At 42.5% G+C, this 23,196-nt stretch overlaps 1 protein-coding gene across 1 annotated transcript in view; it reads left to right on the forward strand.

Moving 5' to 3' along the window:
* The window catches only part of LOC126100586 (protein abnormal spindle), a 209,745-nt gene that overhangs the window by 138,995 nt on the left and 47,554 nt on the right, over positions 1–23,196 (forward strand). The window contains exons 10-15 of the mRNA XM_049911209.1: positions 18,638–18,810; positions 18,930–19,149; positions 19,231–21,390; positions 21,495–21,678; positions 22,596–22,780; positions 22,892–23,014. Coding sequence (XP_049767166.1) covers positions 18,638–18,810; positions 18,930–19,149; positions 19,231–21,390; positions 21,495–21,678; positions 22,596–22,780; positions 22,892–23,014 — 3,045 coding nt within the window. The remainder of the gene's footprint in view (positions 1–18,637; positions 18,811–18,929; positions 19,150–19,230; positions 21,391–21,494; positions 21,679–22,595; positions 22,781–22,891; positions 23,015–23,196) is intronic.

Below are 23,196 nucleotides of genomic sequence, written 5' to 3' on the forward strand. Positions count from 1 at the left end.
CCCCCTTATGGGGGTGGGGGGTCGCAATGAAAATGGTAGATGCGTCCTTAGTACCCACATGCACTCTTTTTCTCACTTTTGGTTCAGCGGTGCTTCTGTCAAAGATCAAAGCAGGCTATGAAGTTATCACAGTCTGACTGTGCATTCTGAACCCTATGTGCTGCTAGCAGTATCATTGTTACAACCACACTTGAATGTCCTATTGACTCCCGGCCAGATTTGTAACCTGGGGTAGGGATGCTCATGTCCTTCCAATCAACAAATGTTGGAGTCTTCCTCTGTTAGCCGGAAAGGTTCCAAGAAGTCAAAAGCAAACAAACTTCTCCTTCGTCGACTTGGAGATCTTCTTTCACGGTGTCGCCATGTGACACACTCGCCAGCCGACCACTGTGTCGCAGGTGCACACCACCTACCATTTCTCTTGGCACCTTTGTGGATATCATGGAAAAGGATCCTCCAGCCTTTGTGACCTGTAGCAGAGTCTCTGAAAGCTGGCACTCGGCAGCAAGGTGACTACCCTTCATTTGTTCTCTGCTTCCCATTCCCCATTATGACTCTTCTCCAGTGGAAAATTTGCGCCATTAGATCCGACAAAGAGGCTGCTCTTGAAATCGCAGTGTCCTCTTATTTTCTGCCTCCAATAAACAAATTTGCGTCCTCGCGACTGCTTCGACCTCCAGCATTTCCTTCTGGTCCGCTTTGACCTTCCCCCAAGAACATCATTCCATTTCATCGGGGAGTCATGCTTCTCATCCGGGACGACATTCATACCCAAGCCATCGCACCGAACACACACACTGCAAGTTAATGCAGTATGCATTATCCTTCCTCATTTCACCTTTTATCTTTTCAGCATCTGCACTCCCCCATCATTTGATGACACCAAGGCGGACTCCCTCCAGCTTATTGGTCAAATTCCTCACCCCTTTTTGCTGCTCAGTGACTTTAATGTGCACCATCCCCTTCGGGGCTCTTCCAGAATCTGTCCAAGAGGTTCTGTTTTGGCTTACCTCAATCAGCTAAGCTGCATCTATCTTAACACTGGAGAACCCATGTTCCTTTCAAACTCCAAGTGCACCTACTCCCATTTGGACCTCTCATTTTGCACTGCCCAGCTGGCCTGTCATCTTGAGTGGTCCGTTCTCTCTGACAAGTACTTGAGCAACTATTTCCCTTGGCTATTTGTTTGCTGACCCCCTACCCCACCTATACGTAAACCCAATTGGCAGCTTCCTAAGGCTGACTGGCAACCTTCAACAAAAAACATTTCCCCAGTTGTGATGACCAGGTAGAGTATCTCATGAATGTTTGCACTTCATTTTCAGCATGCCATGTCCCAGTCCCCTGGTCGACTGAGACATGCCACGATACAATTCATCCGGAGACGTGCAGTGTTTTTGACAGTCATTCTACAATGGTGAAATGTATTCATTATAAACAGCTGCGTGCGCAGTACCATCGCATTCTTTTTGATAGCATAGAAGCTAGCTAGATTTCATTTACTTGTTCTTCTAACAGTTTTACTCCCTCTTCAGTTGCAGGGGGCAACCACCGTTGGCTCTCTGGCTCCAAGGTCCATTCTGTGATTTCTGACGTACTATAGAAAATGATGTTGTTGTGGATCTTATTGCTATCTCCAGGGGAGGGGTGGGGGGGGGGGGGGTGTCTGCTGTCGACTGCATTTTACTTTCTATCCATCGTAGCAGTATGGCAAAGGACATTCAGTCTTTGGTTTGGAACCTCCACTGTCTCTGCAGTGTCTTTTGTGGACCTTTCTCCAAGAGGTAGACCTTGTTTGTAGTTCTCTTTCCTTCTGTCTATTGTGCTTAACTTGTAGTTGCTTTTAACTTTTTTGTTTTAGTGTTGTAAGGTTATTACATGGAAGCTAATGACCTCAGTTGTTTTTGTGCCCTAAAGCAGAATGAAACAGTCTCTTTCGTCAGCCATCAAATATGTCACGATGACATCTAAATGATGAATTTTCCAGTTTCATTCAACTGCTATTCCCATTAGTAGTCACATACTTTCCATTTTTACCACAGGACTGTAACATTTCCCAGAATTAGTTCCTGGGCTTTGCTCATTACCTAAAGCTACCACTCATACTCTAGCAGTTGTCCTATTTTAATAACATTTGCACATGAAAACCCATTTTGTTTGTATCTTCTGGTTTTGTTAGTTTGTGGTACAAATGTCCACATTTGCTCACCAAGCAGCAGCAGCAGCAGGAGACAGCACACATGAAAGATATGGAACTGCCCATCTTTCGGAGCCAGTGACTGCTCCTATTAAAGAAAAGAAAGAAAGAGCATTGAAGAAAAGGACTGACAAGGTTTAGGAAATGGTAATAGGTACAGAAAAGTTGCCCAGAACCCTGGTTCAGATGAGACTTACTGGACGGGATGAGAAAGAAAGGCTGACTGTTGGTGGTTACACGGGGTGAGATTTAAAATCTGAGAATGTAAAGGTAGGGTAATAAGCAAAAAATTAATGAGTACTGAGATTACTACGTTGCTTATTACGTATTGCCCACCATTAAGTTCTCAAATCTTGTACAGCGCAGACACCAACAATAAGTCTTTTCCCTCATCCCATCTAGTAAGTGTAAGTAAGGGTTCTGGATGACTTCTCCATAACTCTCACCACCTTTTTAACTTTGACATTCCTTTCCTTCATCCCTCTTCGTTTCCCTTTGAGCCTCCTGCCAGAGGGAGCTACTGGTATCAAAAGCTTGCGCATTTTCGTATTTTTTTGTGTGTTCTCTACTGCTGCTTCTTGGTGAGAATATTTTTATCTACTCATACTCCATTTTATGTAAACATTGATTATTTTTGTTGATATAAGTATCCAAGTTTTGTTTTGTTTTGTGTTTCCCAGTACTTCTGATTGCTTCTTGCCGTTTGGTTTTATCGCCAGCTGGCACAGCTTTCTGTGTGTCTGTGGATCTTTTTCTCTCTGTTTGCTCTCCTTCTCAACTACACACACATTCTTCTTTTATTTGTCTTATAGTCAGTAGCCATTTCGGTGGGTTGACTTGTTGCTCAGAATGTGTTCTGTAGTTTTCGTTTATTGCAAGCATTTGTACTTCAGAGTTATCATCTGTTGTGAAGTAATCACTTTCAGCACTTTCACCCTGTCCTCCATTCTCATTTTGTGTGTCAAAGTGTGTGGAAGTCATGAATGTATCCCAATCTTCACTTTGCTAGTTGTCTGGTGCTTCTCTCGTTTCCATAATTTATATATTCTTTAATGCACAATCATTTGTGGTGTTTCTGATCTTCAGATCAACAACTTTTGTAGCACTTCTTTCAGTTTTGCTTGAAAGATATTTTCATCATATACATTATCTCTGGCAATTATTAATCAGCAGAATTTAACAATTTCTGAATACCCAACCATTACATGAGGTTGTCCTTTTGGTTCCAATTTGTTATGCTGGTTTTTCATTTTTGCCCCTGCACAACATGTGAATAACCACAGATGATCAGTGTTTGGTTCTCGTTCGTGTCATTGTTTACAGGGACTTCCTCCATCATTTGCTATTGTTGGCCATAGTGTTCACAAGTAATTTGCTGCTGCTATTGCTTCATCCCAGAAATTTTGTGACATTCCATGCTCCAAAAGCATACAGCACACAGTACTTGGAAGCATTTGGTTGAACTGTTATATATATTGCATTCCCCCGTTACTCATACACTCACCTGCTTTGTCCAGGTGATCCACTCACTGTAGTGGAGACATATCAATTCCTAGGACTTGGCTCCCTCATCTTTGTCAGCTTAAGCAGAAGTGCTGGCAGCACTTCAATGCCCTCCGTTGCCTCAGCAACACCAATTGGGGTGCAGATTGCTGTACGCTGCTGCAGCTCTACAGAGCCCTTGTCCAATCCTGAATTGACTATGGGAGTGTGGTTTATGGTTCGGCAGCGCCTTCAGCATTGCATTTACTTGACCCGGTGGACCACTGTGGGGTTCGATTAGCGACAGGAGCTTTTAGGACGAGTCTGGTGACCAGAGTGCTGGTGGGGGCTGGTGTCCCTCCACTGCAGATCAGACATGCACAACTGCTCACCAGTTACGCAGCGCTCATTCAAAGTTCCCCTGCACATCCGAATTACCGTGTCCTTTTCCTGCCTGTGGAAGTCCATCTCCCGCATCGGCGGCCCAGATCGGGGCTAATGATTGTGGTTCGCATGTGGTCCCTTCCCTCCGAACTGGAGTTCGTCCCTTTACCACCTCTACTTGCGGTCCATTCACGTACGCCTCCATGGTGTACACCTCAGCCACAGCTTCGTCTAGACCTTTTGCATGGCCCTAAGGACTCCGTTAACCCCGTCGCTCTTCACTGTCAGTTCTTCTCGATTCTTGACATGTTCTGGGGCTTTCGCTGGGCCATACTGTTGCCACAAAATGGCCCAAAGTGAGCTGATGGATGTGAGTTGTGACTCTCCTGCTTTTAAATCGCACAAATAATAAATTTGTTAGAAAGAACAAGAAGAGGAATTGGGCTTTCTGGATGCATCCATTCTTAATTAGTCAGAATGAATCATATAATTCAACTTTTCAATTGATGCTGGATACATGTCTGTCCCAGAATTTTAGTAAAATGTTAAAAAAAAAGATTTCAAATATCTTGTCCAAGCAATTCATAGAAAAATTGCAAACCTCAATAACAAGAGTAAAACGGCATAGATTTTTGCTCAGACATGTGAGTGCAATGATGTTAGTGAGAGAAGTAGGAGATGGAGGTGAGAATTAGAGAGAAACATTTACTGACAAGAACAGAGAGAGGTACTGCCCGGCAATTTGAAATACTCTCCACTCTTGGTGGGCAACATAGCAACCTGACTGCAATATGTCCACAGCTACCTGAAACATCAGATGTATTGCCCATCCATATTGCAAAATTGCCTTCTATTTGCAGTCACATTGCAGCAATGTTGAGAGTAACATTATTTTGGCCAAATATTTCCATAAAATATGGCCCATCTAATTGTACATTTAGCTTTATCAAAGTGGACGTGGCCTAGCCATTCGTGCCATAAATTCATTTCCTGACCAGTGATAAGATTTGCAACAGGGCCATGTTCATGCATTGAAATGCTGGAGTTGTCTTCACTAATGTAGTACAAATTGCCTTTGTTTGGATCTTCCACAATTATTTCCCCACTTTATTTTATGCTACTAGTGCAGCTATTTTGTTAAAGATTAATTGCCTGAGGGACTTTAATCAAATTACACATAATGCCTGGAATGTAAAACTTCTTACAATGCCAAAACCAGTACTTTTAAATATCCACCACCAGCTGCGTTTACTGACCTCACCTTTGATGAAAGTGACAAATTTTTCACGTTGTTAACTCCAGTGGTCTGTTGCTCCACTGTCCGAGATCCACACATTGCCCCTTTTGTTTTCCCATAATGTTGTGTACGTTGCCTGTGAATATGTAACAGTGTCCAACATGATCACATTTAATTCGTTTGTAGGAGGACATTTTGTCATTGTGTTTTGCTGTCAGTAATGAACGTTCACTAGCAGTTATTGTTACAGTGTTTGAAGCTCTTTTGTCTGCCTCCTTTTTATGGTTTGTTAGCTAACTGTTTGAAATGTGATTACCAAATGGTAGTCAATATTTTCCAGTAGGTCTGTGCCCTTGACAATCAAAACATCGTGGACCATGGTCATATGTTTTTTGTGTGTAATTGCTATGACTACTGTCACACTGACTATTTCCATATCCTTGTCCTCTTTCAACACTTTCACCCTGCTGTGTTTGGCCTCTTGTAGCCATTGAAACTTTTAATGCGCTGTAAGTCATTCTTCTTCTAAAAGACTGTGTTTGAATTTTCTGAGAGAGAGATGTGTCTCATCATAACACAATCCATCTGTGATCCTCCCTGCTCCCACCTAACCACTCCCTAGTCACATTCCATGAGTTCCTTACCTTCAACTTGGCCTCAGTATCTTTCCTCAGGTCCATTCTTTAGAACACCAACCATTCAGCAGAATAAAGGAGAGCCATACACAACCTCAAAACAAATTCTGACAGTCATCCCACATGCAGATAAAGGTTCCACCACTGTCGTGGATTGCATTGAATATCTTGCAGAAGGCCTCTGACAACTATCTGACTCTTCTACCTATCCTCTGTCAGAGTGATCCTATCCCTGAAGTCCAACGTAACTTCCAGTCCCTACTTAAAGCCTTAGACCCTTCCCAGAACCTTTCCTTTGAATCCATTTCTGTTGTCACATCTATAACACACAACGCACATCACACCCACCCTCTACATGCACCCCAAAATCCACAAACCGAACAGTCCTGGATGCCCCAATTTATCTGGTTATTGTGCCCCCACTGAAAGCATATCGGCCCTCAGTGACCAACACCAGCAACCAATTGCCCTTATTTGGCCTCCCATGTCAAAGATATCTATCAGTTCCTTCACTGACTCACCATCATTTCCATCTCTTTATCTCGTGTATCCCTACTCACCACTGTTGACGCCGCTTCCCTGTACACCAACATCTCTCACCCATGATCTTACCGCTATTGAACACTACCTTTTCCAACGTCCTTCAGACTCCAAACCCACTACCTTTTTCCTCCTTCACCTTATTACTTAATTCACAACTACTTCCCCTCTGAAGGGAAAGTATACAAACAAATCCATGGCATAGCTATGTTCACCCACATGGGACCTTCATTTGTCAACCTGTTTATGATCCATCTAGAGGAGACCTTCCTAGCCTCACAAAATACCAAACCCTTAGTCTGGTTCAGATTCATTGACGATAACTTCATGATGTAGACTCAGGTCCAAGACACCCTACACTAATTCCTTCACAACCTCCACACCTTCTCTCCCATCTGTTTTACTGGATCCTCCTCAATCCAGTGTGGCACCTTCCTGGATGTTGGCTACCTCCCTCCTCTGACAGTTCCATCCACACCTCTGTGCACATTACACCCGCCAACCATCAACAGTACCTGCATTTCGACAGATGTCATCCCTTCCATGCCAAAAATACCTTCCATACAGCCTGACCACCTGGGGATGGCATAACTGCAGTGATAAGGATGCTGAGGGTCTCACCAAGGCCGTCACAGACAGGCATTATCCCCCAGACCTAGTCCACAAACAGCTATTTCCCTCACATCCCCAAACCTCCAACCACCTCTAAGAATCAGCTACAAAGGAGTGCCTCCTTGATCACCCAATACCTCCCCAGACTGGAACAACTGAACCATCCTTTGTCAGGGCACTGATTACCCATCATTATGCCCTGAAATGAGTGATATCCTACCCTAGATCTTTCCCACCCTCTCCTAAAGTGGTGTTCCATCACCAACCAACCTCCACATCATCCTAGTCCACCCTTATGCCGCTCCCAATGCCATTCCCTTTACACAGGGATCATAACCCTGTGGAAGACCCAGGTGCAAGACCTGCCGAATCCACACACCCAGCACTTCCTATTCCAGTCCTATCACAGGCTTATCCTATCCCATCAAAGGCCGGCCAACTGCGAAAGCAGCCTTGTCATGTACTAGCTCTGTTGCAATCATTGCACAGCTTTTTATATTGGTGTGACCTTCAGCAAGCTGTCCACCAGGGTGGACAGTCACCATCAAACTGGCCAAGAGTAAAGCAGGCCACACTGTGGCACAACATGCAGCTGAACATAACGTAGTTGATTTTAACAGCTGCTTCACAACCTGTGCCATTTGGATCTTCCCCTCTACCACCGGCTTGGACTATGTGGAGAGAAGTTACCTGTACAACATGTTCTCTGCTCCCGGAATAATCCTGGCCTCAACCTATTGTGTGTGTGTGTGTGTGTGTGTGTGTGTGTGTGTGTGTTTCCTCTTCTGGAGAAGGCTCTGGCTGGTAGCCAAATGTGTAACTGTCTTTTTGTTACGCCTCTCTACAACTCAACATGTCATCTTTACGGTGAGTAGCAACCCATCTTTTCCTTACAATTACAAGTCTGGTATATTTAAAATTGTGCTTGTCTAATGATGATGTGAAAATATGGTTGTCTCAAGACTATAATTTATTACATTACAATTACTCTTTGGGTTTATAGAGACTTATGGTTTGACATGTTCGAATTTGCATGTTGTATAAGTAAGAGGCTGAACATCGTTGCAGCAGATGGAGCATCCAAGTCAGCTACCAAGTTACACTCCTAGAGTCCTAAAGTTGAAATGCAGAGGTTGTCAATATAGCTTGGATTGCTGATGAGAAATAGCTGAAATAGCTAAATGTTAGCAAAGCTCCAGGAGTCGGCAGAGCCTAGGTCAGATTATCTGTAGAAATGATTGATTTAGTGCTCGTTTCAGTCGAAGCATAAAGTAGACCCCTCAAACCAAAAACTGCAGACAGAGGTCGGAAGAAAGCAAGATGAACTGTTGCTGAAGTAATCTACAAAACCATCAACCAGTATCATTGACATCCCTCTGTTGTAGAACCATAGAATGTGTTATGACCTCAAATATAATGATATATTTTGAACAGAGTGGCTTTTTTCTGTGCCATTCAGTGGGCATACCAAACCTAACTCCTTTTTCATTCTCACGAGGTGTCTTGAAATCTGTGGAAGGAGACTGCCAGGTGGATGCAGTATTTCATTACTTCCAAAAGGTAAAGTGTTACATCAACATTCATGATCAAAACTAGAATCATAACAGTAAAACTGTCATCAATGCAAAACTTCATTTTAAACACCACAGTTCTTTATTAGACATGGTCCTATTGGAAGTAGTATATTGTTGCCTACCTCAGAACTTTGAACTGACTTATCCAGCCAGAGGTGAAAGAAGTGGTAAGTGACAGATGAAAGTTCTATGACTGTTCAGGAATTGAACTCTTCAGGCCTTTGAATCCAAAGTCTCGCACTTCACCATGGAGTCACACCTACAGGTATCAAACAAAATTTGTGACTGGTTTGAGTATTTTGTGGTAATTCAAACACAGTATGTTATGTTTGATGGACTTACTGGAAGTAGTAGTGTGAGGTGTGTCAAAAGGAAGTGTGTTAGGGCTAGTGTGTGTTTATAACCTGCCAAACAATATTAATAGTAACCTAGAGTTTTTCATATGATGGAGTTACCTATAATAAAGTACTATACAAAGAAGCTGCACAAATATTCAGTTAGGGCTTGATAAGATTTCAAACTGGTACAGAGACTGGCTACTTTCTTTAAATGTCCAGAAACACAAATATGCTCTTCACCAAATGCAGAAACTTGACTCCTGTAACTACAATATCAGTGAGTCACAGTCTATCAGACAACTTGTAAATAGTCTATCAGACAACTTGTAAATATATCTGGGTTTCAAAATTTGTGGAAATATGAAATGGAATGTTCATCTTAGTCCAATAGTAAGTAAAGTTGGCAGCAGACTTCTACACACAGTAGGTCACTATGCAGATAACAGGTCTGTGTTGCATTGACTAGGCTGGTTTTTTAGCTTAGAGTGTCTTGGGGAAAACATAAAAAGGGTGCAGGTCGAACAGGGAGAATGTAGATACATGAACCATTGGTACAACAGTTGTAAATTGTTGTAGATGTATTGAGAAAGTATCAGAGCTCCAAGTGCTAGTAGAAAGCTCTGATCCTCAAATTGTTATAGGCAGTGAAATCTGGCTAGAGCCGGAGATAAGTTCAGCTGAAATTTTTGTGAACAATTTTACAGTGTTCCGGAAGGATAGGCTGTACACCGTTGGCAGTGGCGTGTTTGTTGCTGTTACAAGTAAGTTTATCATGTACTGAAATTGAAGTAGATATTTCATTGATTTAGTATGGACAGAGGTCATTCGTGGCAACCAGAATAAATAATAATTGGATCCTTTTACTGACCTCCCATCTCGGATGATACAACTGCTGACAAAATAACTTGAGTTTGATTTCAGACATAGACACGAGTCATATGATTATAGTTGGTGGTGACTTTAAGTTACCCTTGATATGTTGGCGTAAATACACATTTTAAATATAGTCGTACCTATAAAACATCATCCAAAATTATGCTAAACGCATTCTATGATAATTATTTTGAGCAGTTAGTTCATGAGCCCACGTGACTTCAATGCAGGATGCTTATAATAGTTTCCACAATGGAACTTTGTTGTGAAACCTGGCAGAAAATCCAGGGAGATTCTGATCATACATAAAGTATGCTAGCAGAAAGATACAAATAGTGCCTCCTCTGTGTGATAGCAGTAGAAACATGGAGGCAAAAAAAAAGAAGGGAGATGGCTTTACAGACTTGTGCTGTATGATGTTTTTAAGCTAGAGTGGGCAGGGCCTGCCAGCATTTTAAATGGACCAAAACATATGCAGACTACTGTTTACGAGTGCTTCTTGTTCGTTATTTCTGTCATGTGCATGCAACAACTGTTTTAAACGCTAAAAGTTACAGACCTTACATGAATAACAAAGTGTCAGGAAAGCAATTTTGAACATTTTCTGTTCTTAATTGCATATTTGCTCCAGTAATATGACACAGTCAATGACATCATGGGGAAATGGCACCGTGGTTAACTATGGGGATGTGAAGGCAGTGAACCTTATGTTTTGGGCTTGTTACGATGCAAACATTGGTTTCTAGTTTGTGACATAATGCCACCACTCTTCTCTTTTACCTCAATGAATGGCAGTACTATCAACGACAGTGTTGCGAAAGCAGAGTTACTAAAAACAGCCTTCTGAAATTGCTTCACCAATGATGACGAAGTAAATATTCCAGAATTTGATCAAGAACAGCTGCCAATATGAGTACTTAATAGTAGAGATCCTCAGAGTAGTGAAGCAACTCAAATCACTTAATAAAAGTAAGTCTTCGAGTCCAGACTGTATACCAATTAGGTTCCTTTCAGAGTATGCTGATGTAGTAGCTGCGTACTTGACAATCATATACAACCGCTCGCTTGACAAAATATCTTTATCCAAAGACTGGAAAGTTGCACAGGTCACACCAATATTCAAGGAAGGCAATAGGAGTAATCCACTAAATTACAGACCCATATCATTAAAGTCGATATGCAGCAGGATTTTGTCCATATGTTGTGTTTGAGCATTATGAATTACCTCGAAGACCCCCCTGCGGGTCCGGGGGTTAGAATAGGCCCGAGATATTCCTGCCTGTCGTAAGAGGTGACCAAAAGGAATCTAATATGTTTCGCCCCTTTATGTGATGGTCCCCTGTAGGGTTTGACCTCCATTTTTCAAAATTTTCCCGAAGAGCGAGCCAATTGGGGAAGGACGCCTTACATGGTGCATTGTGTCCATCTTGCATTGAGATCTTTAGCCCACTTTCTCGTTGTCGCATTTCAGTCCTGCCCATTCTCCGTCTCTTGGGCGAGGATACCTTCCTGGGTGTGTTTTCCACCATGCACTATGCAGTGTCGTGTTTTGCGCCTTCGATGACCACAGACTTCATTGCACCTCATATCAGCACGGTAGCCAGCCCATAGTGGTGGGGCCGCCATGCACCCTGTTTTTTGTAGCCCCCTGACCTCACAGGGATTGCTCTGCTGATGCCTGAGCCATTAACTCCCCACGTATGCCAAGATGTAGATGCCCATTCCCCTGAGACGTCGGGACTCCCAGCAATGGCCATCTCTTGCTGGTGGTGAAACACCATCAGTCTCTAAGCATTCACGAGCTCAATTCAAAACACAGAAGTAAGACTCCAAATCGTGCCCCTCCCTGGTCATACCATGGGAGGAACGTATGGTTAAGGGTGGCAGCAGATCTTACTCGCGCCGGTACCTTGTATGTTCGAGAGCTGATGGGAATCTTTCATGACGATGAAGCCTCAGTTTTTTGTTGAGCATCTAGAGGACAAGTTTGGGGAGGTGGAGGACTCGTCCATAATGAGATCTGTGTCAGCCTCGATCAGAACAGCACCCTCTGCCCAGTGACGGACGTTACTCGCTTGTGACAAGCTGGGGGATGTTTCTGTAACCATCTCACCCCATAAGACCTCAAATATTGTCCAGGGTATCATATTTCACAGGGACCTTCTTTTTAGTCTGACGATGAGCTGTGTGCCGATTTAGAGCAGCGAGGTGTACATTTCGACTGGCATGTCGACTGGGGTCCGAGGGATAATCAGGTTGCAACTGGTGCCTTCATCCTGGCCTTCGAAGGTTATACATTATCCGAGAAGGTCAAGGTGATGGTCTACTGCTGTGATGTAAAGCTCTATATCCCTCCCCTGATGCGGTGCTTTAAGTTCTGAAAGTTCGGCTATATGTCTTCCCGCTGTACTTCCAGCGTCACATGCTGAGATGCAGACGCCCATCACATCCCAATACTCTATGTGCCCCACCTCCCATCTGTGTCAACTGCGGAGAGCACCATTTGCCTTGCTTGGGAGACTGCAGGATTCTCCAGAAAGAAAGGAAAATCATGGAGCATGAGACCCTGGACCGACTGACCTACACTGAGGCTAAGAGGAAATGTGAACACCTGCAACCTGTACATATGACATCGTTTTACGCTGCGGCTACAACAGTTCTGACACCATCAGCTCTGCCAACCCCAGTCACCTCTCAGAGATGGAAGACTACACCTGCCCCCATGATGGTTGGGGGCATTTTCCTCCCTGTTGCTGCCGCACCACCTACTTTGAGAGCATCATCAGAGACATCTGTCCCCACTTCTAAGGTGGAGAAGCGCAAATCTTCGGCTTCTTTTGCTAGGAAGGGGTCCCTTGGGTCACTCCCTTCCTAGGTTTCTGCGAGTGGGAAAGATGAAACCCGCCATTGGCTGAAGAACTCAAAAGCAGCTCATCATAGATATTCATGCTCATCCTCAATCCTGGAGACTGAGCCAGTGAAGTCCTCCCAGCCAGGGAAACACAAGGAGCAGCAAGAGAAACCCAAAACGAAGACCTTTAAGCTCAAGGAGGTTGCGGTGGCACCCACTCCACCGCTACGTACAAGCTCTGTGTCTGAGGATGCGGTGGATATTCTGGCGTCCACTGAGGACCTAGATCTCGCCAGACCGTCAGGCACAATGGATATAGACTGCTCAGGCAATAAGTTGGTGGCAGCAGGTGACCCTGAGGCGTAAACTGCCTCATTGAATGTTCCATGCCTTCCTAGTAACACGGTGACGTCATCCTCGGTGCAATTGCGGCGGTTTTCTCCACCACCTGGCTGAGTTGCGACAACTGTTAAGCTTTACACCTGCTTTTTGCATTGCCCTCCAGAAAACCTGGTTCTTGGAAATGCGGACCACTGCCCTCTGCAGCTATTAGGGATATTGCAAGAACCGTAGCGACCATAATCGAGTGTCAGGTGGAATCTGCATTTATGTCCTAAACTCGGACTGTAGTGAAACTGTGCGCCTTCAAACCCCTCTTGAAGCTGTGGCTGTCAGAATAAGGACGACATAAGAAATAACTGTCTGCAATGTATATCTTCTTCCAGATGGTGAAGTACCCCTGAATGTATTAGCTGCACTGATGATCAGCTCCCTAAACCTTTCCTACTTTTGGGAGATTTTAACGCCCTTAACCCCTTGTGTGGTGGCACCGTGCTTACTGGCCAAGGCAGAGATGTCAAAGCTTTACTGTCTCAGTTCGACCTCTGCCTCTTAAATACTGGGGCTGCCACACATTTCAGTGTGGCTTGTGGTAGTTACTCAGCCATTGAGTTATCCATTTGCAACCCAGGAATTCTCCCGTCTATCCACTGGAGAGAACATGATGACCTATGTGGTAGTGACCATTTCTCCATCTTCCGGTCACTGTCCCGGTGTCAGCCCAACGGACACCTGCCCAAATTTGCTTTAAACAAGGCAGAATGGGAAACTTTTACCTCTGCTGTCTTTGTTGAATCCCCCTCACATGGTAACATTGATGTGATGGTTGCGCAGGTGACTACAACAATGAATTCTTCAGCAGAAAATGCGATCCTTCACTCTTTAGGGTTCCCCTGGTGTAAGGCAGTCCCTTGGTGGTTGCCAGAAGTTGCTGATGCAATTAAGGAGCGTCGCCAATGTGTCAAACGACGGAAGCAGAAGTGTTGGGAGAGATACGTCTTGACCATTGGGTGTCATATATTTCCTTTCCAAGTCTGGGCAAAGATCAAACGTTTTCAAGGTACCAGACACCAACAGGTGTTCCCGGTGTTATCTACTGTCGCAAAGACGATTGTTGAACACTTTGCTCGCGCCTCTGCGTCGGAGAATTACCCCCCAGCTTTTCGCACTCTCAAACGGCCACTGGAAGTGAAAGTCCTCTCATTCACTATACGCCACAGTGAATCCTATAACGCCCCATTTACAGAGTGGTAGCTCCTCAGTGCCCTTGCACATTTCCCTGATCGGATCCAGGGCCAGATCATTAAACATCTCTAATCTGACTACAAGTGACACATCCTCATCATCTTCAACCGAATCTGGTGTGATGGCATCTTTCCATCACAATGGCGGAAGAGCACCATCATTCTGGTGCTCAAACCTGGTAAAAACCCACTTGATGTGGATAGCTATCGGCCCATCAGGTGCTGGAACATATGGTGTGTCGGCGGTTGGGTTGGGTCCTGGAGTCACGTGGCCTACTGGCTCCATTTCAGGGTGGCTTCCGCCACAGTCGCTCTACCACTGGTTATCTTGTGTCCCTCGAGTCTGCTACATCCGAACAGCCTTTTCCAGACGCCAACACCTGGTTGCTTTGCATACGCCACTACTTGGCGACATCATATTCTTGCCACATTGATTGTATGAGTGGGGTCTCTGGGGCCTGGTCCCGATTTTTTTATCCAAAACTTCCTGTCGCTCCGTACTTTCCGTGTCTAGGTTGTTTCCTACTATAGTTCCATCCATATCCAGGAGAATGGAGTCCCGCAGGTCTCTGTATTGAGTGTCTCTCTCTATTCTTAGTGGCCATTAATGGTCTAGCAGCAGCTATCGGGCCCTCCGTCTCACTTTCTCTTTATGCAGGTGACTTCTGCATTTCGTACTGCTGCTCCAGTACTGATGTTGCTAGTGTCACCTACAGGGAGCTATCCACAAGGCACAGTCATGGGCTCTAGCTTATGGCTTCCAGTTTTTCGCCATGAAGACGTGTGTCATGCATTTCTGTTTGCGTCGAACCATTCATCCAGGACCAGCACTTTACCTTAATGACAATACACTCACTGTAGTGTAGACATATCGATTCTTAGGTCTGGTTTTCGACTCTCGTTTGTCTTGGCTTCCTCTTCTTTATCAGCTTAAACGGAGGTGTTGGCAGCACCTCAACACCCTCCGCTGCCTGAGCAAAACCATCTGGGTTGCAGATCGCTCTACGTTGCTGCAGCTCTACAGAGCCCTTGTTCAATCCCCACTTGACTATGGGACTGTGATTTATGGTTTGGCGACGCCCTCAGCATTGCGTTTGCTTGACACACAGTTCACGTGCGATCGCTACTGTCTGAACTGGAGTCCTACCCTTCACCACCTCTCCTCAAGGTCCACTCATGTACACTTCCGTGGTGTAGCTGTTGACTGAAGCTTTGCCTGGACCTTTCGTCTGGCTCTAAGTACTCCGTTAACCCTGCAACTCTCCACTGTCACTTCCTATCGATTCTTTAAGTGTTCTGCGGCTCTGAAGTGCTTTGCACTGATGGCTAGATGGCTGATGGTAATGTTGGCTTCGCCTTTGTCCACAGAGGCCATATTGAAGAGCATTCCGTGCCCGATGGCAGCAGTGTATTCACTGCAGAGGCGGTGGCCATATCTTGTGCATTCAGTATATCCGTTCATGCTCTGAGGAATCGTGTCTTCTGTGTACTGACTCCTTGAGCAGCCTACAAGCTATTGACCAGCGCTACCCTAGCCATCCTTTGGTGGTGTCCATCCAGGTGTCTGTCTATGCCCTGGACCGGTCCCGTCGATGGTGGTGTGTGGACCCCAGGGCACATTGGAATCCCAGGCAACGAACTTGCCAACAGGCTGGCCAAACAGGTTACATGGAAATCACTTCTGGAGATGCGCATCTCTGAACCTGACCTGCGTTCTGACTTACACCGTAGGGTATTTCAGCTGTGTTAGATGGAATGGCATAACAGTACACACAACAAACGGTGTGTCATTAAGAAGACTATGAATGTGTGGAAGTCTTCCATGCGGGCCTCTCACAGGAAATCAGCTGTCCTCTGCCGGCTCCGCATTGGCCACACTTGGGTGACCCACAGTTACCTCTTACACTGTGAAGACCCTCCTCAGTGTCTGTGCGGCACCCAGTTGACAGTGGCCCATATTCTGATGCACTGTCCACTTTGACTGTCGAGCGACAAAATCTTGGGTTATGAGACTCATTGCCACTCATTTTATCTGACAACATTTTATTGGTTGATTTAGTTTTGTTTTATTCGTGAGGGTAGGTTTTATCATTTGATCTAAGTTTTAGCACATGTCTTTTGCCCTTCTGTGTCCTCCACCATAGTGTTTTTATGGTGGACTTTTAATGTGTTGCGGAGTGGCTGGCTTTTCCTTTTTATTCCCGTGGTAAGCCAGCCACTGTAATCAGCTTTCTTGTTTTACTCTCTTCTGTTCCTAGCATCTCTCTGTTGTTTTCTTGTCCTCTTCTGTTCCTTGTGGTGTTCGTTGCCTTTCCTTCACTCTTGTGATTTTTCCTTTGTTTCTGTTTTGTATTATATGTCTCTTCTGTCTTATTCTCACACTTGTGACATTGTTTTATTAGGAACAAGGGACCGATGACCTCGTAGTTTGGTCCCTTCCCCCCTCTTTTAAACCAACCAACTAACTTTCCAAAAAGAGAACGGTCTGTTGATACAGTCATCTACGCACACAAAAACTGTTGAGTGCTATTGGGGAGGGATTTCAAATTGATTCTGTATTTTTAGATTTCCAGAAGGCTTTTGACACTATACCACACGAGCAACGTGTAGTGAAATTGCATGCTTACGGAATATTGTCTCTGTTACGTGACTTGATTCATGATTTCCTGTTGAAGATGTCACAGTTCATAGTAATTGATGGAAAGTCTTAGAGTAAAACAAGTGATTTCTAGCATTCCCCAAGGTAGTGTTATAGGGCCTCTGCTGTTCCTTATCTGTACAAACAATTTGAAGGCAATGTGAGCATCTGTCTTTTCATCAGAAGGTCAAAACAAATTGCAAAACAATTTAGAAAATACATCTGTGTGGTGTGAAAATCGGCGGTTGATGCTAAATAATTAAAAGTGAGAGATCATCCACATTATTTCCAAAAGGAGTACATTAAACTTTGGTTACAAGATAAATCAGTCATATCTAAATGCCATAAAGTCAACTAAATACCTAGGAATTACAATTATGAACAATTTAAATTGGAAAGAACACACAGAAAATGTTGTTTGGAAGGCAAACCCAAGACTGTGTTTTATTGACAGAAATGTAACAGATCTACTGAAGAGACTGCATACACTGTGCTTGTCCATCCTGTTTTGGAGTACTGCTGTGCGGTGTGAGATCCTTACCAGATAGGACTGATGGTGTACATCAAGAAAGACCAAAGAAGAGCAGCATGTTTTGTACAGAAATAGAGGAGTGTGTGTCACCGACATGACACAGAATTTGGGGTGGACATCATTAAAACAAGGACGTATTTCATTGCAGCAGAATCTTCTCATGACACTTCAGTTACCAACTTTCTCCTCTGCATATGAAAATATTTTGTTGATGCTGACCCACTTGTGGAGAAGTGATCATCATAATAAATTTAGGGAAAGGGAAATCGGAGTTAACACATGGAGATGCAGGTGTTCACTTCTTCCACACACTGTTCGAGATTGGAATAACAGAGAATAATTGTGAAGGTAGTTCATTGTAGTAAGTGTAGACGTAGATAGATAGGGTACTGGGACAATGCGACCAAATCATTCTACAGAGAAGAATAAATAAAAAACATTAAAAATGTACCTCAAATTTGTGGAACCTATTCCAGACAAGACTAGGGGGGGATATTGTATAAATGGTCATTAGCTTGTTTGACTCACTGTAAAACATCGAGGAGGTAATGGAAAACCTGAACTGATAGATGCTTGAAGGAGGAAGCCAACTATTCTACAAAACCTTACCTAAATATTTACAAAAACCGGTGTTAAATGAATAAATTAAGAGTATACTACAGCTTGCTCATAATTTTACACCCATAGTGTTAGAGATGATGAGGTTAGATCAGTTAGAGCATTCACAGCAGTTAAACAGCATTCTTCCTGCACTCTTTATGTGATTGGATACCCTAATATTCAGCACTATTGGAAGTACTCTCTGCCGTACACTTCAGTGGTTTGTACAGTATGTATGTAGATGGAGATAGAGACAGGGTTAGGGAGGATGGGTTCATCCTGTACTTTTGCATAGAAAGGTAACCTGCCTCACCACCATTTTAAAATGGGGACTGTGGATTGCAGTAATATTGCCTGAGGATGAGGGTTTCATTGCTGAATTTACTAAACTTGTATTCATGTATGGTATGAAGTTATGCTCATGAGATGACATGCATGTATATAGTATTGTCCTTTCTATTATTTAATCTAAGTTCAGTTTATTGAAAATGTAGTACTTTGCTGCCAGCCATTTATTGAGTGTTTGTTGATTGCATACTTCCTTCATCTTTATACTTTCAGTCAAGTCGTGATGTGTTGCTGGCGTTTTCTAGAGAATTTTTATCAGCTGTTGGTGACGTCACAAAGTGTCTGCGACATTTTGGTTACATTGTAACTCATGAACAGTCATATCTGAATGAGTTTGATTATGCTGTGACCAAGCTTCTTGATCTTCGGGATGGTATTCGCTTGTGGTAAGTGCTTCATGCAACTGAATGACACTGCGACTGCATATATGGATGGTAAAATCAAATTTATTATTGTTTCAATTTACTAAAGGCCATGATTTCACTTGATTTCACTTCATTCCCAGTCGTGTTATGGAAATAATACTGCAAGACGAAACCATCATGTCAAAGCTTAGAGCACCGGCTTTGTCAAGGCTGCAGAAAATACACAATGTAGGACTTGCGTTTGCATCTCTAATTTCGGCAGGCTTTGATATAAAAAGCAATATTACATCACGTGACATTGTAGATGGTCACAGAGAAAAAACGCTTTCGTTACTGTGGCAGATACTCCTGAAGTTTCAGGTAAATAGTCAAATCATTGTTTAATAAATGAATTTGAGTCTATATGTTCTAACTCTATTGTTATGTTTTTTGTTTTTTTAGCTACCTAAGTATGAGGCTGCTGCAGTGAAGCTACAACGGTGGTGGAGAAGAAATTTGATCAGAACTAGAGTGAAGAATATAAGAAAAATAAAATCAGCTATTACAATTCAGCAGAAATTTAGAGCAACAAAGTTAATGAAGTATGAAAGAAATATTTTTCTAATGAAAAAAGCTGCTGTAGTGATACAAAAATGGGCCAGGAAAGTACTGCCTGTGAAACAACAGAGGAGAATTTTTATTAGACAAAGGGAGAGTGCAATAGTTATTCAGAGGTGGTGGAGAGCAATTTTAGTACAGCAGCATCGTGAGGTCTTCAATAAAAGAATGGTAGCTAAAGTACTTTACATTCAGAGATGGTACAGATCACAAATGCATATGCGCAAACAGAGGACTTGGTATCAAAGATTGCTTTTGTCGGTCAGATTGGTCCAGCAGAGATTTCGAGCCAACAGAGCAATGAAGCAACAGCAAGTTGCTTTCCAGCTCCAAAAGGCTGCTGCTATAAAAATACAGTGTTGGATTAGAGCTGTCTATTTAATGAGAAAAGAACGCACATCATTTCTAGAGCAAAAACAAAGTGCAATTGTTATACAACTATGGTATCGAAATATGTGTTCTACAAAAATACAACAACATGAATATCAAAAACTGAGATTCACTGTTCGATTAGTTCAGCAGAGATTTCGAGCCAACAGAGCAATGAAGAAACAGCAGGTTGCTTTCCAGCTCCAAAGGGCTGCTGCCTGCAAAATACAGTGTTGGATTAGAGCTGTTTATTTAATGAGAAAGGTACGCACATTATTTCTAGAGCAAAAACGAAGTGCAATTATTATACAACAATGGTATAGAAATGTGCATTCTACAAAATTACAACAACATGAATATCAAAAACTGAGATTCACTGTTCGATTAGTTCAGCAGAGATTTCGAGCCAACAGAGCAATGAAGCAACAGCAGGTTGCCTTCCAGATTCAGAAGGCTGCTGCTATGAAAATACAGTGTTGGATTAGAGCTGTTCATTTAATGAGAAAAGAACGCATATCATTTCTGGAGCAAAAACGAAGTGCAATTATTATACAACAATGGTATCGAAATATGCTTTTAACAAAATTGCAGCAACGTGAATACCAAAAACTGAGATTCACTGTTCGATTAGTTCAGCAGAGATTTCGAGCCAACAGAGCAATGAAGCAACAACAGGTTGCCTTCCAGATTCAGAAGGCTGCTGCTATGAAAATACAGTGTTGGATTAGAGCTGTTCATTTAATGAGAAAAGAACGCATATCATTTCTGGAGCAAAAACGAAGTGCAATTATTATACAACAATGGTATCGAAATATGCTTTTAACAAAATTACAGCAACGTGAATACCAAAAACTGAGGTTGACTGTTCAGTTAGTTCAACAGAGATTTCGAGCCAACAGGGCAATGAAGCAACAGCAGGCTGCTTTCCATCTCCAAAGGGCTGCTGCCTGCAAAATACAGTGTTGGATTAGAGCTGTTTATTTAATGAGAAAGGAACGTACATCATTTCTAGAGCAAAAACGAAGTGCAATTATTATTCAACAATGGTATCGAAATATGTGTTCTACAAAATTACAACAACATGAATATCAAAAACTGAAATTGACTGTTCGATTAGTTCAGGAGAGATTTAGAGCCAACAGAGCAATGAAGCAACACAAGGCTGCTTTTCAGGTACAAAAGGCTGCTGCTATGAAAATACAGTGTTGGATTAGAGCTGTTCATTTAATGAGAAAAGAACGAACATCATTTTTGGAACAAAAAAGTAGTGCAGTTATTATACAACAGTGGTATCGAAATATGCGTTCAACAAAATTACAGCAACAAGAGTACCAAAAACTGAGGTTAATAGTGATACACATTCAGCAGAAATACAGGGCTACATTGTTGATGAAATATGATAGAAATATTTATCAGAGGAAAAGGTGGGCATCTGTTATTATTCAGAGATGGTTTCGAGCCACTCTTAATATGAAACGTCAGCGTGATTTGTATTTGACACAGAGACGTTATGTTATTACTATACAGAGATGGTTCAGGAGTGTTTGGTCCAAAAGAGAAAGAGAAGCAAAACGAAAAGTACTAGTTCCAATATCCCAATCAGAAATTGAAAATAGTGCTGCGGTCAAAATACAGGTACATTATGTTACGTTACCAGTAGTTTATATTGTTCATAAATGTGTCCACATAATTTACAGGACTGTAGGTACTATACATTTCTATTCTGCCTATTTTTACAGGCCCTTTGGAGGGGTTTTGCTGCACGAAAGCGGCTGCCTAGTAACTGCTTAAGTCTGAAAAATAGAGGTGTTACCAGAAACCCCTCGCAACCTGTTCAGACATTGCGGTGGAAGTACACAAATTATCTGAGGTGCTTTGAACAGAATTCCCTGGGACAGATGATCATGCTCTTCATGTCTCTAAGTAAGTTCACTATTCAAATGATGTACGCTTTCATGGCCAGTAACGCAGCATTTTTGTTGTCCTTCCTAATAGATAACTGCAGTGGCCACTGCCTCCGGTTTTATCTGTCAACTGACTGGATTTGCAGTTCCTTCCTCACAACTTTATAGTGGTTGAACATGAGAACAACTATTGCATCATTATATAACAGGATTACAAATCAGACCTAGCTGTAAATATAGGGTTGAACAGCACAGAACTGCACTAGGTGTGGTCGTAATTAAAAATATATGCCCACACGTTCCAGGTGGTGAACCAACTCCAATTGACGTACTCAAATTGACGTCTGTGTTCCATGCTGGTACCATATTCATATTTTCGATATCATGTTTATTACTAACCGGCTAATGTGATTAATGGTTCACAGTCCCAGTGGCAGGTGGCCTACCTAACAGCTTTCAGGGGCAAGAAAAATTTGACTTTTCAATGCTTTATATAATTGGTTGAATTTAAAACACCATTGTAATTTAATCATTAAGAGGCGTAATCTTATGTTAAAAGAAGAGTGTAACTTAGTAAGACAAGTATTACAGTTGGAAACTATGTTTGTCTTGAGGCAGTATAGCTCACTAAACTTATAGTTCCCACTATATTCATTCAGTATTTGAGAATGAGAGCACATGGTGTTTTCCAATGAACTTTAAACCTAATTTCAAACCTTTAATAAACTTTTTCTCACATACTGCTATATGCTTAATGTCAAGTATTTAACACAGTTACTCATTTGTAAAATAAACACATGTCTGGAGCTGTTTTATATGTGGGAGTTGAGTTCTTTAAAGAATCGAGGTTTGACTGTTAGTATTCTGTTATATTGGTAATTGATGAGTTGAGTGAAACATAAGGAAATGCATTTTTTCTGTTTTATCTTTTTGCAGCTTCTTTGACTGAACTGTCTAGAGAGATATGTAAAGATTTTTCTGCAAGTGAATACCTACCAAAAGTTTTCGGTGAACTTAAACGATCAAATCGTTCATTTGCATATCAGAGACTCTGTTCACTTGGAACACAGTTACTCTTGAATCTGGCAAAATACCCAGAAAACAGGGACAACATTTGGCAGGTAATATTTCTTCATATGGTGTGTATTCGCAAAATAAATGTTCATCTTTTGGTAAATAAACTATGTTTCTGCAAATTTTGTGGTTATTTGTAATTCTAAATTTTTATACAGGTTGATGAGGCCCTAGAAATTATGTTTCAACTGATGACGCAGTCTGTGGGAACACAGTTCACAATATTCTCCAATTGCTGCAAAGTACTTTGGTTGCTTGCTGATGATCCTTTGAAAGCACAAGTAGGTATTCACTTCTTAACTTTTCATAATGTCTTCTCCTGGCACCACTGTTTGCTTTGCTTTCCATTTCTCTTTTCTTGTTGGACTCTTTTGTTAGTGTGCTCATATTCATGGGCTTAATATGCACTATGTATTGAAGAGCATTATTGTTACGTATTTTTTATTATTGAATCAATTTGTAA

Source organism: Schistocerca cancellata, chromosome 9, assembly GCF_023864275.1.
Source record: "Schistocerca cancellata isolate TAMUIC-IGC-003103 chromosome 9, iqSchCanc2.1, whole genome shotgun sequence".
In the NCBI taxonomy this organism is placed as follows: Eukaryota; Metazoa; Arthropoda; class Insecta; order Orthoptera; family Acrididae; genus Schistocerca; species Schistocerca cancellata.